This window comes from Sorex fumeus, unplaced genomic scaffold (assembly GCF_029834395.1).
Source record: "Sorex fumeus unplaced genomic scaffold, SorFum_2.1 ptg000020l, whole genome shotgun sequence".
Taxonomy (NCBI): Eukaryota; Metazoa; Chordata; class Mammalia; order Eulipotyphla; family Soricidae; genus Sorex; species Sorex fumeus.
In genome coordinates, this window is record NW_026606077.1 from 14,508,297 (window position 1) to 14,529,026 (window position 20,730).

The 20,730-nt window shown below is 53.6% G+C and overlaps 1 protein-coding gene across 5 annotated transcripts in view; it reads right to left on the reverse strand.

Moving 5' to 3' along the window:
- Positions 1-20,730, reverse strand: part of CAMK2B (calcium/calmodulin dependent protein kinase II beta) — a 69,551-nt gene that overhangs the window by 36,107 nt on the left and 12,714 nt on the right. For all 5 annotated transcript variants that reach the window (XM_056113472.1, XM_056113471.1, XM_056113470.1 and 2 more), the window contains exon 2: positions 3,792-3,886. In XM_056113472.1, the coding sequence (XP_055969447.1) occupies positions 3,792-3,886 (95 nt within the window). The remainder of the gene's footprint in view (positions 1-3,791; positions 3,887-20,730) is intronic.

Sequence of the window (20,730 nt, forward strand, 5' to 3'; positions counted from 1 at the left end):
TCCCCAGGCACGCTCCTGAGGCCCTGACCTGAGGGACGGTGACCTACCTGAAATGGGACCCCAACACTGTTTGGGCACCTGGGACTGCGGGGGGATGGGGAGAGGATGGAAGAAGACAGGGAGAAGAGAGAAGGGAGGGGAGGAAAGGGAAGGAAGAAGAGGGGAGGCTGGAAGAGGGGAGAGGGGAGAGGAAAGCTGTTCTGCCTGCTATGAGCCAGCTGCACAGTTCAGTGGGCATCTCTGACCAGACTAGGGGCCACACCCTAGGGGCAATGGTCCCTTTGCAGGTTTGAGACAGGTCTCAGACTCAGCCCAAGTGTAGGCCCCGAGGGATGGGCACAGGCATCCCCTCACACCCAGGAGCAGGAAGGGAGGCTGGCCCTCCTCTCTCCTCAGCTGCTGCCCCATCAGGGAGGGAAACACGGGAATAGCACGCCCTGAGGTATCCGCTGCACCCCTGCCTCACCCTCCCCACACTCAGGGCTTCCTACGGGTGCGAGTCAGAGCCGCCAGGGCACCGTATGCCCTGCTCATCACAGCCTGCACAAGCACGCTCAAACCACACACCTTACCTCATGCCTCACACCTCACGCGGCACACCGCACACCTCACACCACCTACCTCACACCTCACATCACACACCACATACCTCACACTGCACACCTCACACCACACACTGCACACCTCACACCGCACATCTCACACCACACACCGCATACCTCACACCTCACATCACACACCACGTACCTCACACCACACACTTCACACTGCACACCTTATACCTCACACCACACACCGCACACCTCACACCTCATACCGCACACCGCACACCTCACACTACACACCGCACACCTCACACCGCATACCTCACACCTCACATCACACACCACATACCTCACACCACACACTTCACACTGCACACCTTATACCTCACACCACACACCACACACCACACACCTCACACCTCATACCACACACCGCACACCTCACACTACACACCGCACACCTCACACCGCATACCTCACACCTCACATCACACACCACATACCTCACACCACACACTTCACACTGCACACCTTATACCTGACACCACACACCGCACACCTCATACCGCACACCGCACACCTCACACCACACACCTTACCTCATGCCTCACACCTCACACCACACACCGCACACCTCACACTGCACACCACAGACCTCATACTGCACACTGTACACCTCACGCTGCACACCTCATACCACATACCTCACACCGCACACCACACACCTCACATCACACAATGCACATTTCACACCACATACTTCACACCACACATCTTATATCTCACACCACACACCGTACGCTGCACACCATACACTGCACACCGCATACCGCACACCTCACACCACACACCTTATACCACACACTGCACACCTCACACCACACACCTCACACTGCACACGGCACACTGCACACCTCACACCGCACACCTCACACCACACACCTCACATCACGTATTTCACAGCACAAAACACACACCACATACTTCACACTTCCTACAGCATTCCTCACACACCACACCACATACTGCACACCTCACACCTCAGGGTCCATGCAGCTTCCAGAAGCTTTTCTGTGCTGTGAAGTGGGATCCTTTGCCCATCGGAACGTGAGGTTGCTGAAAGCACCGGAAAAGCAGATGGTGCTGAGGGTGCTTTGGCTGGGCCACACATTCCCACCCATATTCAGCCCAGCTGGGGTCATGTTCAGGACCCCTGCTACCTGGCTGGCAAAAATCGCCCTGCTCACCAACACACCACAGTGCCCCAGCCCTGCAGAGGTGCATAACTGCCTCGCGTGGGGACCGGAGCGACAGCACAGCGGGTAGGGCGTTTGCCTTGCACATGGTCAACCCGGGCTCAATTCCCAGCATCCCGTGTGGTCCCCCGAGCACCGGCGGAAGTAATTCCTGAGTGCAGAGCCAGGAATAACCCCTGAGCATCGTTGGATATGACCCCCCCCCCGAAAAAAAACATAACTGCCCTGCCAACGGTCACCTAGGTCGCCAGCCAGCTGGGGGGTTGGGGGGGGGGGGGCTGCCACAGAAACTTTTTTTTCGACTACCTGACCCCTCTGACCCTGATGATTAATTTCCCTCTAACTGCCTTTGTTAACAGCTGCCTGACAATTTCCAATTATTCAGAACACTCAGACTGAATGTCTCACAATCTTCTATTTAATTAACTATTAAATTTTAAATTCTTCCTCTTGCACGCCGCAGCCTTGGGCTTGAGCCATGCGTGCTCTGTAGTGTCCTGGTGGCCAAGACTTTCAGCCACGGAGATGGTGGCGGGGGGGTGGGCGCTTTGTGTGGGTGCCAGACACCCTCCTTGTGCTTCCTGGGCCTCTAAGGGACGCCCCATACCCCGCCTCCTGGTCTGAGCTTGGGCCCAGTGGTGGGTGCAGCCCCTCCACACCACCTGTCCCAGCCTCCGCCTGCCCAGTTTTGTTCCCTTCCAAGAAGTGCGCTGTTCTGGAGATGCCACGGGCAGTCCCCAGCAGTCACAGAGCCCCCTGGCTGCTGCCCAAGACACACCTCGACAGGCCTGGGAAGAGCCCCGGGGCACAGCAGGAGACTGCTCTATCACAGAGAGAACCTGTCAGAGCCCAAGCAGGAAACTCCAGGCCATCCCGCCTGCTTCCCACAGAGATGCTCCCGGGCATGGACCACCTGGACGCCAGGAGAGACCAAGGGCTACACCCCCCAGTCTTGCAGTAGCCCTGCCCTGGACCCCAGACTCACAGCACCCTGCCCTGGGCCCTTCCCCCGAGCCCTGCCCTGGGCTCCCCCTCCAGCCTCAGCCTCACACAAGCACCAGCCCACAGGTGCACCAGCTTAGGACTGTGTGGAGCGCCTGCCCCAGGGAATATGCTGGAAACACAATACCAGCCTGGCAGCCGAGAAGGCCATGAAATAGAAACAGGGTCTGAGGAAGGTTGTCAACACAGGTGGGGCAGGTACCAAGTCTGGGCACAGCATTTCCCAGAAGGAGGCACATGCAAAGGCCCTGGGGTGAGGAGGAGCTACTAAAAAGAGGCAGGGGCAGTGCAGACAGGCAGAGGTGTGGGAGGAGCTGCAGGTTCTGTCCAGCCAGACCCTGAGGGATGGAGGGGGAGGGTAGTGGGGGTTCTCTGTGGTGTGAGAGACTCTACAGGTGCCCAGGGAGGCAGAAGTCTGACAGCTTGACTTGCCTCACAGGCCAAGCAGCTCCTGGGGAAATGTCAGCCGTGCTGGGGGCAGGGGGCTGAGCTGGGGGCAGGACAAGGACCGTCTAGAGAGCGAGCATCTGAGGCTAGCAGGTGTCTGGCAGGAGGGAAGAGAAAAGTGGGGCCGGGGGGCAGGGGTCCCACTCTGGCAGGAACAGCCACCCAATTCCTTTGCCTCCCAACGCCCCCTAAAGTAAAAATGATTTTCACACCCATTTGATGGCTGGGAAAACCAAGGTCCAGAGGAGGGGAGGGAAGAGGGAAGGGAAGGGAAGGGAGAGGGAAGGGAAGAGAGGACGGAAGGGAGGAGAGACGGGGGGGGGGGGGGGGGAGGGAAGAGGGAGGGCAGAGGGCAGAGGGAGGGAGGGAGGGAAGGAGGGAGGGAGGGAGGCGGAGGCCCGGGACACTCAGACCCAGGAGAAAAGACCAGGCCTGCTTGGCCAGGAACCTGCACCCACAGCCCAAGGGAGACAAGCCTGACCGCCAGAGGGGGTGCCCCTCCCCCCACAGGAGGCCCAGGCCTGGTCCAGCCCCACCCTACCTCTGGCTGACAGCTTCTTCGTGTTGATGATCTTAGCCGCGTACTCATGGCCGGTGCAGAGCTTCACGCAACGGCGCACCACGGAGAATGCGCCCCTGCGGGAGAGACAGCCGTGAGACTCACGCAGCGCCTGCCTTCTCTCCCGCCACCCCTCACCTGTGCCCCCCACCCCCGCCTCTGGGCTCGATCACACCCTGCGGCCCCCGGGGCCCCAGGGCAGGGCAAGCAGCAGCTCCTGGCGGTCAGTGCCGCCCATGCCGGGACTCACGGGAGATGTGCAGTGAGCATTGGAGGGCCAGGACCAGGCTTTGGGCAGAGGCTGGAGCCCACAGCGGGACATCAAGGCCACACACAACGGCGCTGAGCACCCCTGAGGGTACCAAGGGGAACGACAGGGACTGTGGCAGCAGGGACGGGGTAGGCTCTCGGCACTGGCCGGGCCCCAGCACCGGCCCCGCCGATTCTCGACCACAGCCTCAGGCCTCAGGACTAGCCCAGGGGGGTGGGGGGTGAAAGGGAGGGGCAGGAGGAGCACAGAGCATGACTCTGGAGCCCCACAGTGTGGGGTGGCTCCAGCCCTTGCACCCGCCCCCGAGAGCGTGCTCTGCCCGAAGGAGCAGACCTCCAGGGGAAGCCCTTTCCTCCTTTCCTCATTTTCCAGCCACACCCGGCAGTGCTCAGCGCTGACTCCCGGCTCTGCACCCAGGCCACTCCTTGGCGAGCCTGGGGGACCCTGAGAGGCGCTGAGGTTCACACCAGGACAGACGCACGCATGCAAGTTTCCTCCCTGCTGTACTATTGCTCCAGTCCCAGCGAGCACTGTTTTTTGTTTTTTGTTTTTTTTTTTTTTTTTTTTGCTCAAATCTTCCCAGATAGAGCTTCAGGGAAAAAATGTTCCTGTTGGCTGCATAGGAGAAAATCAACGTCACACCAAATGCAGCGGCACCCTTCCTCAGCTTGGTGGCGAGTGCTGCCGACTGGACTTAGAACACCGCCTGAGCGCTCACCAGCTTTATTCTGTGCAGGAAGCAGGAGCCTCTGGCCCAGGCAGCTGCCCCTGAGCAAGAGGGACGCAGAGACAGAGGAGGGCTGTGCGGCCATCACAGCGGGCTCCTCTCCCCCACAGCACCTCACCCCAGTGCACCCTGGACAGGGCCACGCAGTGTCCCAGCTGCTGCCCGGTGGCCCCAGGGCCCTCCCGTGGCCGGCAGGGTGAAGTCAGGAGAGTGGCCCTCAGAGCCTGGCCCTGGCTCGCGGCCCTCCCAGGCTTGTCCACATGCAGGTGGAGGGGCGCCCATGCCACGAGTGTGCCAGGGTTCACAGGCCCAACCTGGGGGCCTGGAGAAAGCACCTCAGAGACCCCTCCCTAAGGAACCTTCTAGAAATAGCTGCCCCAGATGTCCTCCCCCCAACACCCATCAGGGGTCAGTGAAGGAGCTGCCGCCTCAGGTCAGCTAGGAAGGACAGGACAGCAGGAGGGAGGATGGAAGGGAGGACAGCAGGGAGGGAGGATGGCAGGAGGGAGGGAAGATAGGAGGAGGGAGGACAGCAGAGGGAGGACAGCAGAGGGAGGGCGGCAGGAGGGATGACAGGAGAAGGAAGGGAGGACAGGAGGAGGGAGGATGGCAGGAAGGAGGACAGCAGGAGGGAGGACGGCAGGGAGGGAGGACAGAAAGGAAGACGGCAGGGAGGGAGGATGGCAGGAGGGAGGACGGCAGGAGGGAGGACGGCAGGAAGGAGGACGGCAGAAGGGAGGACGACAGGAGGGAGAACAACAGGGAGGAGGGAGGGGAAAGGGGATCAGGAGTGGGAGGACAGTGAGGGAGGGGAGGGACCAGAGCAGGGTGGGAGGAGCAGCTTCCTAGTTCCCAAGCCTAACCATAGAGCGGGCGGCCAGTCGGGGCCCCTGTAGCTAGACACCACTGACAGGCCCCTCAGGTCTCCCTGTCACTGTCCCGTCTACGCCCCCTGCCGCCCGCTTCCCTGGAAGTCCCCCTTCCCTCTCCCTGCCTGCCTACCTCAACCCTGTGGGGTGGGGCCAGCAGCCTCAGCAGTGGACACTGGCGATGGAGGGGCTGGTGCGGGAACCCACGTGCTAAAACTCCGTCCTGGTAGGGACCCGCCTCCGCATCCCCTAGGCCCTGCCCATGAGCATCAGTGCCTATGGGCCAGGGGCTGGGGCCCCCCAATATCGCAGACACAGGGCAGCAAGCACCCCAGTACTCACAACACCCACCCTCCAGAAAAGTTCAGTGTCTGAGAGCACTGGGCTAGGAGCACCTCTGAGGCCTGGTGCTATGGCCACGCAGCCCGGAGACAATTGCTATCAATGGGCGTGAATCACCAGCGGCATATGCAGAGTGTGATGAAAAATCGTTCTGATTTCGCTGTCCACCTCCTCTCCAGGACAGCCAGGCCACTGGTGTCCAGCCCAGCTTCGTGGGAGCCAGGCCTGAGAGGCCCAGGGCTGGCCAGTTGTGACCACCTTGTGGTCCCAGCATCTGCCTGGAGCTGCTCAGAGCAGGAGGGCCGCGAAGAGGCTGGGCTTGGCACTGCAGCCTCTCAGGTGTGGGGGCAGGAAACGGGCCGCGAGGTCGGGCTGCGGGTAGAGACAGCGGCGGGAAGGCTGGGCCCAGACACCCGGACTGTGGCAGCCATCAGGAGGGCAGGAAGGCCTGGCTGGGGAGAAGCAGGGACGAGGGTACTGAGGAGAGTGGCTGCATGGGAATCCAAGGCCGACCCCCATTTCCAGTGCTCCCAACTCCGGTTCCAACCTGAAGCCTTGCCCCAGGCCACTTGGGCCAGAGAGACAGCAAGAAGGGAGCTCACGTGCCTTGCACACAGCCCCACCCAGACTCTATCCCCAGCGCCACACATGGTCCCTAGACACCGCCAGCAGTGCGTCCTCAGCACGGACTCAGGAGGAAGTCCTGAGCACAGCCAGGATGACCACACACACACACACACACACACACACACACACACACACCCCGCCCCCCCAAAACCAAAATCAAATCAAGTGACGCTAAACAAACACGGAGACTTCTCTGGGTGCCCTGAACTCTCTGGCTGGCGGGGGGAGGGGGGGGTGGCGAGAGGGGGGGCGCGAGCCACCAGGTCCCCACCACTCATGCTGCTCTGGGCCCCGGCCAGCAGGGTCCAGCCGTGTACGGGCGCTGACACGTGGCCTCAGCAAATCCCTCACACTCCGCCCAGCAGACGGGGGATGCGGTGCAAAGGTGCCTTGGGCTGAGATCTCGGGCTCCCAGTGGCCCTGGGCCTGACTCACCTGTGGCAGGGCTGGGCAGGTACAGGTCTCACATGAGCCCCACGCCGCAGCCAGGCCTTCCCAGCTTCCCTGTCTGCCCTCTGTGGGCTCCTAGGGGCTCGGGGGCAGGAGGCGAGGAGCCTGTCCACCCGCCTGGAACTCCTGGTCTTCCGGGTGACAGCCCCCTGACAGCTGGCACAGGGTGTGGCCAGCCCAAAGGGGCCCCAGCCACAACACCAGTCGCATGGTGGCCACACCCTGAGCCTTCACGCAACCCCATCAGGCCCAGGACAGCCCTCCCGCGTCCCTGAGGCGCCACCCACCGCTACCCCGGAGAGCAGGAGGGCACACGGAGCTCCCACTGTGACCACCCAGCTGGCAGCCCACAAGGCTGAGCCCCGCAGGCCTGTGTCCAGCAATCCCGCTCACACGTCACACTCTTCGCATCTCTGCCCACCCCCTTCCACCTGGACAAGGCTGTCCCAGCACCCTATGGAACCTGACTCTGCACATGCTCAAGGGCTGAGGTGTCTGGGCTCAACTTCCACGCGGGAATTTGGAGGAGATTCAATTCAGCCCATAAAGGTTGAACTGAGAGCCAGGTTCTGTCTTACGGATTCTGCTACCGTGTATTCTCAAAGAACACTTTCCAAATTAAGTCCCTCACAACTGGGGCTGGAGCAATAGCACAGCAAGTAGGGCATTTGCCTTGCATGCAGTCAACCTAGGTTCGATTCGCAGCATCCCATATGGTCCCCTGAGCACTGCCAGGTGTAACTTCTGAGTGCAGAGCCAGGAGTAACCCCTGTGAATCGCTGGGTGTGACCCAAAAAGGAAAAAAAATTCCCTCACTACTGGGGAGAGAGCACAGCAGGGAAGGCCTTGGCCTTCAACTCAGCTGACCCAGATTTAATCCCCGACACCCCAGATGGCCCCCTGAGCACTTCCAGGAGTGATTCCTGGGAGCAGAGCCAGGAGTCAGCCCTGAGCACCACCAGGTGTGGCCCCAAACAGCTACTAGCTTCACTGGATGTTAATAATATTAAGTGCCAAGGGGATCCTTTGGATAAATAAGTGAGTTTGGGGGTTTCCTCCCACCCTTCTTCTTCCCTCAATGAGTTCATGGCAAGATCTGTCAGCCTTTCACCTGGCTGACAAAGAAAGGAATGCAGGAACTGGAGACTTTGCACAGCGGGGAGGGTGCTTGCCTTACACTCAGTCAACCCGGGTTCGATCCCAGCACCCTATATGGTCCCCTGAACACCACCAGGAGCAATCCCTGAGCAGAGTTAGGAGTCATCCCTGAGCACTGCCAGGTGTGGCCCAAAAACAAAGCAGGGCAGCTGTGGTGACTGCACAGAGATTGGCCACACAAAGACCAGACAGGGCAGCCCGGAGTGGGGAGGCTGGACCCTGCTTCTGAAACTGGCTGTGATCCCCCAGAAGCAGGGAGAACCTGAGGAAACAGACCTGTCCACAGAGAGCAAAGAAGGAGAGGGAGGTGTGCGTGCACCGAGCAGGCACCCATGGTCTGCACCCCTTGGAAGTGTATGCACTCATGTGAATACGCACTGCATGCATGCACATGTATGAGCACACATGTGGATCCACACTGCCTGCATGCACACACTTGCGGGCACACAAGTGGGTACACATGTGCGTGCATGCACACAGGGACACACACACACGTGTGGCCCTGCAGCTGGTTATGCCGCACAGATGGGCATAGGCACACATAGTGGCAGGAGCAGACATATGTAGGCCCACATGTACAGACACACACGCAAACACATGTGCATGGAGTCAGCACACACGCAGGTGCACACACATGCAGGCACACATACTCACCACGCACATACATACAACCCCCTGAGGCATAGGTATTGCCGGGGGGTCCCTGTAGGCCCCCCGTACCCTGCACCTGCCTTGGGGTACTCAGGCCCACGAGCCCGGGAGCCCGGACAGAGCCCAAGTCCCTGTCCTCCTCCCAGATGCCCCGGAAGCGCCCTTTCCGGTGGGCTGGCACGAGAAAGAAGAGATCTCCCTTCCATTCCTGCACAGCCGCGAGCAGATGGCAGGCTGGTGAACGGAACGGACGCATCCTGACCAAGCATGGCTAATGACAAACACACTCTCCACCACAGGCGGGTTTCCTTGAGTAATAGCACCAAGTCACCTCGTATCATGCCGCCATCGCGTCTGTCCCGGCAGTCCCCAGGCATGTAAGCAGCCCCGGGACAAGCCCTGTTATGCCCAGGGTCTATCTCAGATGGTGTCCTCGCTCCCCGCCCCCCCCCCCCCGTTGCCCTCCCCTGCCACACCAGGCGCCTTCCCAGCAGGAGAGGCCCAAGGGAAAGGCAGCCCCTGAGTCACATAGGCATATAGGGGTCACCAGCTCAGGGACCCAGTGGGGCTGGGACATGGAACATGGGGTTGTCGAGGGGCACAGTCACTGGAAGTGACAGTTCTGAAAATGGACGATGGCAACCAGGACTGCCACTGAATCAGAAGTCACAAGGGGTAAGGCAGGGAACCTCAGTCATGTGGACCTCCGCTGCCACTGAGAAGCAGAAAGGTTCAGTATTCTGGAGGAGCTGCTCCTGGGCTGGGCCGGGCCGGGCATCGTCTTGCTTTCAACTTTACGATACTCTCTCTGCTCTCCTCTCTACAGGAAGCTCTTTATTTCACACAGGAAGGTGAAAAAATGTCGTCGTATGAAGCATGGAGAAAAGCCACGCACCCCAGCCCAGATCCACAATTAGAGGAGGGCTGGGAGATAGTGCTACCGGCGGAGCAAGGATAAGGCGGGGGTGAGAGAGCACGGGCACGGTGTGAGAGAGCACAGACATGGACATGACAGAGCATCGGTTTGACAGAGTATGGGTGTGAGAGAGCACAGGACACAGGTGGAAGAAGCACTGCCGGGCACGGCACTGGTCTTCCTCTGACTGTCCCTGACCAAGTGACACGCTATGTTCCAATGTGGCCCTATAACAAAGTCCAATGAGGCTCAGTGACTCTTGGTTTCAGACTAAATTGACTCCTGAGGCTGGACAGTCCAGGACCAACCCCTTATCATCGGCCGATGGGACGTTTCTTCAAGATCTTCCAATGCTTGACGTGGTGTGTCTTGATGCGCCTGACAAGAATGTGTCGAATCTACGAGGCGAAATAGCTGCTTCTCTTTGCCAGAGCATCCAACAACCCTCTCAGAAATGGTCGGAGTCAGCGGCACAAAATCAGTGGGACAGAGTGGGAGTCAGCGACACCATGGGCCGTGGAAACCAGCAACACTCAAAGAGCACTTGGTTCAGCTCAGGCACAGATTCCTCTCATGAATGCAGGGAAGCTCACTCAGGCCACAGCTGGGGTTGGAAGACACAGCTTACAAATTTCCAAGAACTGGATGGGTCGGAGCGACACTGCAGCAGGTAAGGCACTCGCTTTGCGCATGGCTGACTGGGGTTCAATCCTCGGCACCCACAGAAGTGAGCCCTGAGTACAACAGCTAGCCCTGAGCTGCCAGGTGTAGCCCCGCAACAAACACACGGGTTTCCAGGAACAGTAACAATTCGGAGTGTGTCCCCAACATGCAGTGGAGACGAAAAATGGGAAACTAAAGAGAAACTCCAGATATGTGGGGATTAAACAACACACCTACAAATAAGACACACATTACATCAGCACCAAAGTTATAATTTTTAAAAATATTATAACAAGTGAAGTGTAATAAAATGTCAAGTGTGTGGGATGCAGAACAAACAGTGCTTAGAAGGAAATTTATAGTATTTGGTGCATCTATTAAGGAGACTTAAAGTAAATAGTAGGCTTCCACACTGGGAAATGAAAGTGAGAGAGGAAACCAGGTGCGAAGGAAGATCAAGAAAAGACATTTTTGTGAAGTTCATGCCCGCTTCAGTCAGCTTAACCAGTGGTTGAATAAATAGCATTATTCCTACATTTAAAAAAAATGTTTTAATTTAAACAAAAAGGAAAGACGTTTTTGGAAAAGACAAAAACCAATTAAAGTGGAAACAGAAAATTAATAGAGAAGAATCAATGAAACCAAAACTGTTTGTTTGCAGGGGGAAATATTCAATAGCCTTGGGGCTGGAGTGACAGTCCAGCAAGGAAGGAAGTTGTCTTGCACCGGACGAGCTGAGCCTGACCCCTGGTATCCTGTATGGTCCCTGAGTACAGAGCCAGGAGTGACCCCTGAGCACCACTGGGTGTGATCCCGAGACAAAAGCAACAAAAAGAAAAAAATCAATAGGTTTGATATTTTTCATCTGGCTAAGGGAAAAGAGAGGATACAGGATACTAAAGCCAGAGATGAAGAAGGGAAAGTAGATTCCAAGGACCGAGGAAGACAGCAGCAAAGAACCCTGTGAGCACATGGCTCTCCGACAGCTTCACGGACTCGGGATCCACACCAGCTCCCGGCGGACACAATCTCCCACACTCACATAAATAGGCTTTGGGGGGCAGAGAGACAGTCCAGTGGGCAGCCAACTCGGGTTCCATCTCCAGCTCCACACATGGTCCTGGAGCACCACCAGGAGTGGTTCCCTAGTGCAGAGCCAAGAGTAAGCTCCTGAGCATCACTGGGTGTGGACCCCCGCAGCAAAATAAATACATAACTACACAGGCTTAAATCTATCAAAAAAATGGAATCAGTAATAACTAACTTCAGCAACAGAAAGCCCTGGCCCTGGCGAGTTCACTGGCACCTTCTATCATGTGAGGGAGAGATTCCATCAGTTCTCTACAATCACATTCAGAAATAGAAGCATAGGAAATAATTCCTAGCTCAGTCTATGGAACCAGCATTACTCAAGGTCCAAAACCAGATAAAAAAGAAAAACTGTCAAGGGCTGTGGGTGCAGCTCAGTGGCAGGATGCTGACCCTGACGGTGAGGCCTGGAGTGTGATCCCAGGAGAGTAAAAAGAAAGAGTAAATGATTTTCAGCAAAGAAAACTACAGACTCATACCTCTCAGATGCAAAGATACTAGACAAAGTATTTGCAAATCTAATCCCCAAAAAATGTGTTAAAAATATTATGCAATACAATCAAGGGGAATTTATTCCATGTGTGAAAGGCTGGTTTAACAATAACACAGAAGGTTCAACTAGTGACAAACAGCTTAGTAAATCCTCAGAAAAAGATTTAACAATCCTGTAGAGAAATATAACAATTTTCAAAATTTTTCTTTTGCTGAAGTATCCTTGATAATTCCTTTAGCCTCTTGGTTGTAACAAGTAATACAAAACAAATTATTCTGCGCCTGCTAACAGGGCAGGCTTGGGGCGCGGCTGGGAAATGGGACACGGTGAGGGAAGCTCACTCGGGTGATGGAACTGGGGTTGGCACATCAAAAGCCTGCAGTGACTGTACCATGAACAACTCTGTAAGTCAGGGTGTTGAAATAAAGCTAAAAGTGTTTTTAAAAATTTAAAAATTGACAAAGCAAGACTCAGAAGCCCAGGGATGTGGCTCCATGGAAAAGTACCTGCCTGACACGCACAAGCCCGTGAGTTTGATCCTGGCATTACCCACACCACCAAATGCGATCCCAGCACAGCCTGGGTGGGACCCTGGCACACTGACCCAGGTGTCTGACCTCTGGACATCGTGACAATGACAAGGGGAAGGGAAAATGAAAGTGACCCGTCACCTGAACTGACTTCAGTGGAGAAACACGACCATATATATCATCAGGCACAGGAAAAACATAGAACAAACCCATTCATAATAAGGAATCACTCGGCAAACTAGAAATCTTTTAAAATCTCATGAAGAAGACTGTATGTGTATGCTGAGGCTACCGTAACAATTATCATGGGCTGAACAACTCAAACAACAGAAATGCCTTCTTACTCGTCTAGAAGATGGAAATCCAAGACAAGGAGAGTAGAGTCTGGTGAGGGGTGTGACGTGTCTTCCAGGGCTTGTGGGCGCCTGCATGGGGGGGCATGTCCCATGGGGGCTCTCAAGAGGCAGCAGGCCCTTGGTTTCTCTTCCCTTACCAGATCAGAGCCCACCTTATCATTTCATTTCGTCCTTCTCAACTCGAAAAGAGTCTCTCTCCAAACACACTGAACACTTAGGGCTTCGACCTACAAATCTTGACAGGACACAATTCTGTCCACAGCAAACACCCACAAACTCCAGTCAATACAAACCCTGCCACAAACACCATATTTAGTGATGAGAAGTTGCTGCTTTCCTCTAAGACCAGGAGTGACATCAGTCCTGTTAGATATTCGTACTGGAAATGTTGCCTAATGCAATAAGACAAGAAAAGGCAAGAAGACAGATTGGAAAGAAAACTAAAACCTGCTTTGTTCATGGATGGCAGGATCAATGTGCAGAAAATCAAAAATGGTCCAGAAGATAATTACAATGCACATTTGTGGCCACGTTGAAGAATACAAGGTAATATACAAAAGTTAATCACTTTCCGAACACCAGCAATAAACAATAGACTTTGAAATTTTAAAAAAATCACATTAGTGCAAAAAAAAAGTTGGTGCTTAGGTATAAATCTAACAAAATGTCCAAGACATAGATGAGGAAAACTGGAACTTCCTGATTAAATAAATTAAAAAATAGTTTTCCATAGTCACTGTTAGGAAGACAATATAATCAGACTGTCGTTCTTACAAACTGGTTCCACCAATTTAATAGTCATAACACAAATCTCAGCAAGTTTATTTGTGGCTATCAGCAAGATGATTCTTTTAAGTTCTACAGAAGCTAAAGCCCCAGAATGGCCAGCACAATACTGAGGCGGAAGGAAAAAGCGAAAAGACTGAAACTATTTGACTTCAGAACTTCCTTATAAAGCTACTGTCATCAAAACAGTGTGGCTGGGTGAGGGTGGAGACTCTCAGGGTGGGGGCAGATGCCTGGAGTACAGCGGCCCTGAATTTGCCATTCACTGAGCATGACTAGCTGGTCCACCTGGTGACCCCCCAGCACTGCTAGCGTCTAGTCCAATGGGCACTGCTTTAGAGTTTCCATCAAAATCACTGAAGTTTAGTAAGAGAAGAGAGACCAAACTCGTGGAACAGAACAGAAATCTGGAAACAGACCCATACAAACAGTCAACTGCTTGTTTTTGTTTGTTTGTTTGTTTGTTTTTAGGAACCATGATTTGCAATATTATTGATGAGAGGGTTTCACATATACAGCACCACACCCTCCACCTGAGTCCCCACAGCCCTCCACCATGGTCTCAATGTCCCCCTAATTCCAGCCTCCCACCCCCCTGCCAGGGTAAGCTCAGTTCTATAGACCAGTTCTCAGGACACTTGTTATTCCCTGTGTTTCTTTATACTCAGCATGTAAGAGAGATCATTGCATGTCTGTCCCTCTCCTTATGACTGATGTCAGTCAGCGTGACACTCTCCAGAACCACCCATGGAGCAGCAAATGGCATGATTTTGTCTTTTCTCACTGCTAAGTAATGTTCCACTGTGTGTGTGTGCCACAGTTTATTTATCCAGTCCTCTATCTGCTCTTGGATACTTGAGTTGTTTCAGATTTGTGCCTAGTGTGTTTTTTTTTAACTTGTTTTCTATTTGTTTGGGGTTTGTTTTGGTTTGTTTACTGTTTGGGAGGCCATACCCAGCAATGCTTGATACTTCATCCTCGCTCTGCACTCAGGGATCACTCCTAGTGTTGCTCGGGGGACCATATGTGTTGCTGGGGATCGAACCCGATCGGCTGTGTGCAAGGCAAGCACCTCACCCACTGTATTATCGCTCCATCCCTGTGTTGGCTACTGTGAATAGTGCTGCAATGAACACAGAACTGCCAGTGTTTTAGGAATAGAGTTTTGGGGCCCTTGCAGTAGACACCAAGAAATGGAATTGCTGGGTGACATGGTTTCATAGTTTCCTAAGTGTCTATTCTGTTTTCAGAACAGTATAGAACCAACTGAGGTAGAACCAACTGAGGGCCGGAGCAATAGCACAACCGGTAGGGTGTTTGCCTTGCACGCAGACAACATGGCTGACCCAAGTTCGATTCCTCCGCCCCTCTCAGAGAGCCCGGCAAGCTACCGAGGGTATCTCGCCCACACGGCAAAGCCTGGCAAGCTCCCCGTGACGTATTCGATATGCCAAACACAGTAACAAAAAGTCTCAAAATGGAGACGTTACTGGGCCCGCTCGAGCAAATCGATGAACAACAGGAGGACAGTGACAGTGACAGAACCAACTGAAACTCCCAGCAATAGTGAATGAGGGCACTTCTTTCCCCGTACCCATCGCTCTTAGTGATGATTGCCAGTCTCACTGGAGTGAGGTAATATCTTATCGTTTTGATTTACATTTCACTGATGCTAAATGACACAGAGCATTTTTCCATGTACTTATTACCCATCTGAGTATCTTCCTTAAAGAGATTTCTGTTCATCTTTCCTCCCCTTTTATTGACAAGGTTGCTTGCTTTTTTATTATTTTACCTTATATGCCTTGGAGTTAAACCTTTGTCAGGTGAGAGGTGGGCGAGTATTTCCTCTTAGACTGTGGGCTGTCTTTCTATTCAGATATCACTGTAGCACTGTCCTCCTGTCGTTCATCAATTTGCTCAAAAGGGCACCAGTAATGTCTCCATTGTGAGACTTGTTGTTACTGTTTTTGGCACATTGAATATACCATGAGGAGCTTGCCAGGCTCTGCTGTGCGGGCAGGATACTCGGTAGCTTGCCGGGCTCTCCGAGAGGGACGGAGGAATTGAAGGCAAGGCAAACAGCCTCCCCACTGTGCTATCACTTCAGCCCAATCAACTGATTTTTTACTAAACTGATTTTTCAATTCAGCTGAGAAAGGTGGTCATGAAAAATGGTGCTTGCTCTAGATTGAATGTTTATGTTCCCCCAAATTCAGGTGTCAAAATCCTACCCTCTGAGGGAAGGGCAGTGGAGCTGGGGCTATGCCGCTTAGCCCGCAGGGACAGGCCCGGGGCCCTTATAAATGAACCTCAGAGACCCCCTGGCTTCTCCTACCAGGCAGAGTACTCGAAAGCCATCTAATAAGCAAGGTGCCACCAGACACCAAGGCTGTTTTTGTGCCACACCTGGTTGTGCACAGGGCATATTCCTGATTTTGTGCTCAGGGATCATTCCTGGCAGGGTTCAGAGGAACATAAGGGATGCAAGGGATGGAACCTGGGTCTGTTATGTACAAGGCAAGTGCCCTACCCACTGTGCTACCTCTCCGGACCCAAATATTTGCTGTGTTTAAGCCACCCAGCTAGTGGTATCTTCTATCAAGAGAGTAGTAAAACTAATGACTACCCAGACATAAAATAAAGGCCTCTTACACCTTTTCAAACATTAGCTCCAAATCAATCATAGACCTAAATGTAAGGTGCAAAACCAAAAGAGCCCCAGAAGATAATACAGGAGGAAAGTCGGTGACCTTAGGTCAGCAGTGACTTTCTTTTGACACAACACCACAAGCATGACCCAGGGAAGAACCCATTGGTACGCAGGGGTTCTAGGCTGGAAACTCCGAGACAGATGACTTCTGAGAAGGAAAAGACAAGTCACTGAATGGGAGGAAACAGTTGCACAATAAACATCTTTTGGATGAAGGATTGTTATCCAAAATATTCTCAGAACCCTTAAAGTGCTGATATGTAACAAAATAAATTGTCCACATTTTTAAAAAATGGGCAAAGAAATGAGCGGAGACCACATCAAGTAAGCTACCCAAATGAGACGAAGCAAATAGCCTGTGGAAAGACACCCGGCCATATGCTACCTGGGAGGGGCCCGTCAAAGGCCTTTAATGCTATTGCACGTGGCCTTGCAGGACACGCAGCCAGGAACACTGACATCAAAATGCCAGGGAGGCCGTGGTGCCACAGGAACTGCTAACCATGGCCAGTGGGAGCAAACAGTGTCCCCCGCCAGTGGGCGTCTGGCAGTTCCTACCAACCTAACACTCTCTTACCCAAGAGGGTCCTGCTGCTTGGAACATTCTTTCACAAAGGGAGGTTGTGTCTGTGTAGAAGTCTACACATGGGTTTATGACAGTTTGCTCACGATTACCAAAACATAAGGGCTCAAACGTGAGCTCTGTGCAGGTGATTTCCTGCCTCAACTCAATCAGGAGTGTGACACCACAGCTATGAGGGAGGGGCTGGGAGCACCGGAGCTAAAGAGACATGAGTGCAGTGGCCACTGCCCATAGGAGGCCACAGGGAACCCCATGAACACCACAGCAAAGGGCTGTATCCCTAGACACAGCTACTGTGGCCCAGAAAGTGTCCCGGCCGAGTGCGTGTGCCTACCACAAGATGCGTCACAACAACCCCCCGAAATGTGAGCACCATAGCAGGTCATTGTGATGGCAACAACAGTGAAGGAAAAGAAAGCGAGGGGAAAGCAATAGATAAAATAACCTCTGACACTCAGGAGCACTCGAGACAGCTCTCAACAGGTGAGTGGTTTGAAAAAGAAAATAACAGTAACAACAACAACAAACAGTATATCTAGCCAGACAATGGAATATTATTCAGCACTTAAAAAAAAAAAAGAAGAGCTTGGGGGTATGGTGCCACCAGCAGGTCAATCTGTACCTGTGAGGTGAGTGTTATCAGCAGCCTGATGGCGCCTTCAACTTCCAGACACCCCAAAATTGCTGCTGTGCCTTTGACCAGACCCCAGAAACTTGGGGCCAAGTTTACCAAGAAAGTAAACGGCCAAAAGCTAGGTATGTGGGAGACACACCCACAAACCACCTCTGACTCAGCTATATAATTGGAGGCAAAGCCTCTCTGGTTCCTGAGTGAACTGCTTAACAACCATGATCCCAGGGACTCAGAGACAAATCTCGGAACCCAGCAGCCTTTGGCAGAGATGCGTCCGGGCCCCACAGTGAGTTACCAGCACCAGGCCACTCCAGATGGGAATAGGTTTCATGCCTTGGCCAGTTCCCCCTGGCGGCTCAGTGGCAGCCATCCTCCAGAGTCCACTGGACAGTCAGGTTTGGGCCCACAGTGACGAGACACATGAGTTCTCATGGAATGGGGGTCATGCAGCTGGCCCTTTCCTCCCCACCCCAACAAGACCCCGAATTGCCACCCACAAACGGCCTCTCTGGCTCCTGATCGGGCTGCTTAATGGCCATGATCCCAGAGACTCAGAAACAAATCTCGAAACCCAGCGGCTTTTGGCAGAAATTTGTCCAGACCCCGCAGCAGTTTACTGTCACCGGGCCACCCCAGGGGGGAAGGGTGCTGTCCCTGCGCCTGCTCCTCCTTGGTGACTCAGTGGCCGCCATCCTCTAGAGGTCATTGGATAGTCAGGATTGGGCCCGCAGTGATGAGACATGCCGGGCCTCATGGGATGGGGGTGGAGCCGGCCCTTTTCTTCCCACCCCAACGAGATCCTGAGTCGCCGCCCACGAATGGCCTGACTCCTGATCAAGCTTATTAATGGCCATGATGCCAGAAACTCAGGAACAAATCTCAGAACCCAGCAGGTTTTGCAGAAATCCCTCCAGATTTAATTGTTAAAATTTTGGAATTCCAAAATCGCGTGGCCACTACTGCAGCCGCGAGACATCATATGTTATTCATAACCAGCAATAGAAAACAAATTGTCTACGGTTGCCTTTTTGGCAGATCTAAGTGTTGGGGTAAAATCCCAAATAATGATGGTGGGTCTGGTGTCGAAATATTGAATGTAATCAAAGTAGAGAGAGAGTAATGTGGAAATCATCTGCCCCACAGGTAGGGGGAGGGTTGGGGATGAGGGGTTTACTGGGGTTTTGGGGCAATGGTGAAGGGACAGGTGTTTCATTGTGTGACCGAGACTTAAGCCCGAAAACTTTATAACTGCTCTCATGGTGATTAAATAAATAAAATTATTTTTAAAAAAGAGGGGGGAAAGCCATTAAGCCATGAACAGACACAGAGGAACAGAGAGTCCAGGCACCGAGGCACATGCCTGGCAACTCAGCGTGCGACTCGTCCCATCTGATCCGTGTGCCCATGAGCACAGGCACAGTCCTGGAGGTCACTGGTATGGTCAGGTGGCCCAGGTGGCTGTGGGGCCCGATCAGCACTGCATCCTTGGTCCCTGCACTGACCCTCCCCCCATTCACCTGCCTGAGAATTGCTAGGATAGCCCTGACACTTCCTGGGAGCCTCCTCGATTTACATAAAAATTTAAGTAGCACTGTAGCACTGTCCTCCCATTGTTCATCGAGTTGCTCGAGCGAGCCCCAGCAATGTCTCCATTGTGAGACTGGTTGTTACTGTTTTTGGCATATTGAATACATCACGGGTAGCTTGCCAGGCTTTGCCGTGCGGGCGAGATAATCTCGGTAGCTTGCTGGGCTCTCCAAGAGGGGCGGAGGAATTGAACCCGGCTCGGCCAGGCCAGCCGCGTGCAAGGCAAACGCCCTACCAAGTAGAAGAAAAAAATGAGGAACCTTAAATATGGATCACTAAGTGAAAGAAATCAACCTAAAAAAACAAGTGTATGAAAGGAAAGCTGTCAGGTTACAGTGCAATGAGAAGACTGTTGTGGGCTGGAGGGAGAGTACAGTGGGTGGGGTGCTTGCCTTGCACACAACTGACTTGGCATCCTGTATGGTTCCATGAGAATGGCCAGGAGTGACCTCTAAGTGCAGAGCCAGGAGTAATGCCTGAGCACTACTGGGTGTGCCCCTCCAAACCAAAACAACATAACAGAATGAAAAAAGGAAAAATATCCAGAATGTCGTGGCCGTGCAACATCTCATTATCTCTTTCTCACTTTGGACAACCTGGCAGGCTACCGAATGTAACCTGCCCACACGGCAGAGTCTGGCAAACTCCCCGTGGCGTACCCAATATGCCAAATACCAGTAACAATGATGGGTCTCATTTTCCTAACCCTGAAAGGGCCTTGAATATGGCACTTTTGAAAATCCCAGGGTTAGGGCGAAGGAGACGTTACTGGTGCCTGCTCGAGGCAACTGACGACCAATAGGATGATCGTGATCCAGAATGATCCTGTGGGAATTATGTCCTTGAGTGAATACTGAGCAATCTGTCACCAATGAAGGCCAGGCTGTCATTGGAATTGGGGGACTCTCCATATCTTCCACTCAGTTATTTAGCTCTCAGAAAATAAATTTGGAGGGCTGGAGCAATAGTAGGGCGGGTTGGGTGTTTACCTTGCACACGACCAACCCCAGTTGGATTTCCAGCATCCCATATGGTCCCCAAACCCACCAGAAGTGATCCCTGAGTGCCGAGCCAGGAGTAAGCCCTGAGTACTGCTGGGCGTGGACCAAAAGTAAGGTATAAATGAAGTTTACTGAGAGTAAAGAGAAAAAATGTCTCTAGACTGGGAGGTAACGGTAACTGAGAGCACAGCACATGCCATAGGGAAACTGCAGGAGTAGACTCCCTCTGAAGGCCAGTGTGGGCGGCCCACCAATGCCTCAGGCTCCCTGATGCCCAGAGGAAGGAGGGAGGCCTGGGTGCAGCCTTTCAACAGACAAACAGCCTCCAGGTCACAGCCCCTATGAAACTGGGGGCTGGTGCCAAGGAGCACCAGAGTCATCCCACATCCCAGCACTGTGGGCGGCCAAAGCAGGACCCCTAGATGAAGACCTCAACACCTTCTCATCATGATTCCTAGACACCCGACTCCTAGAC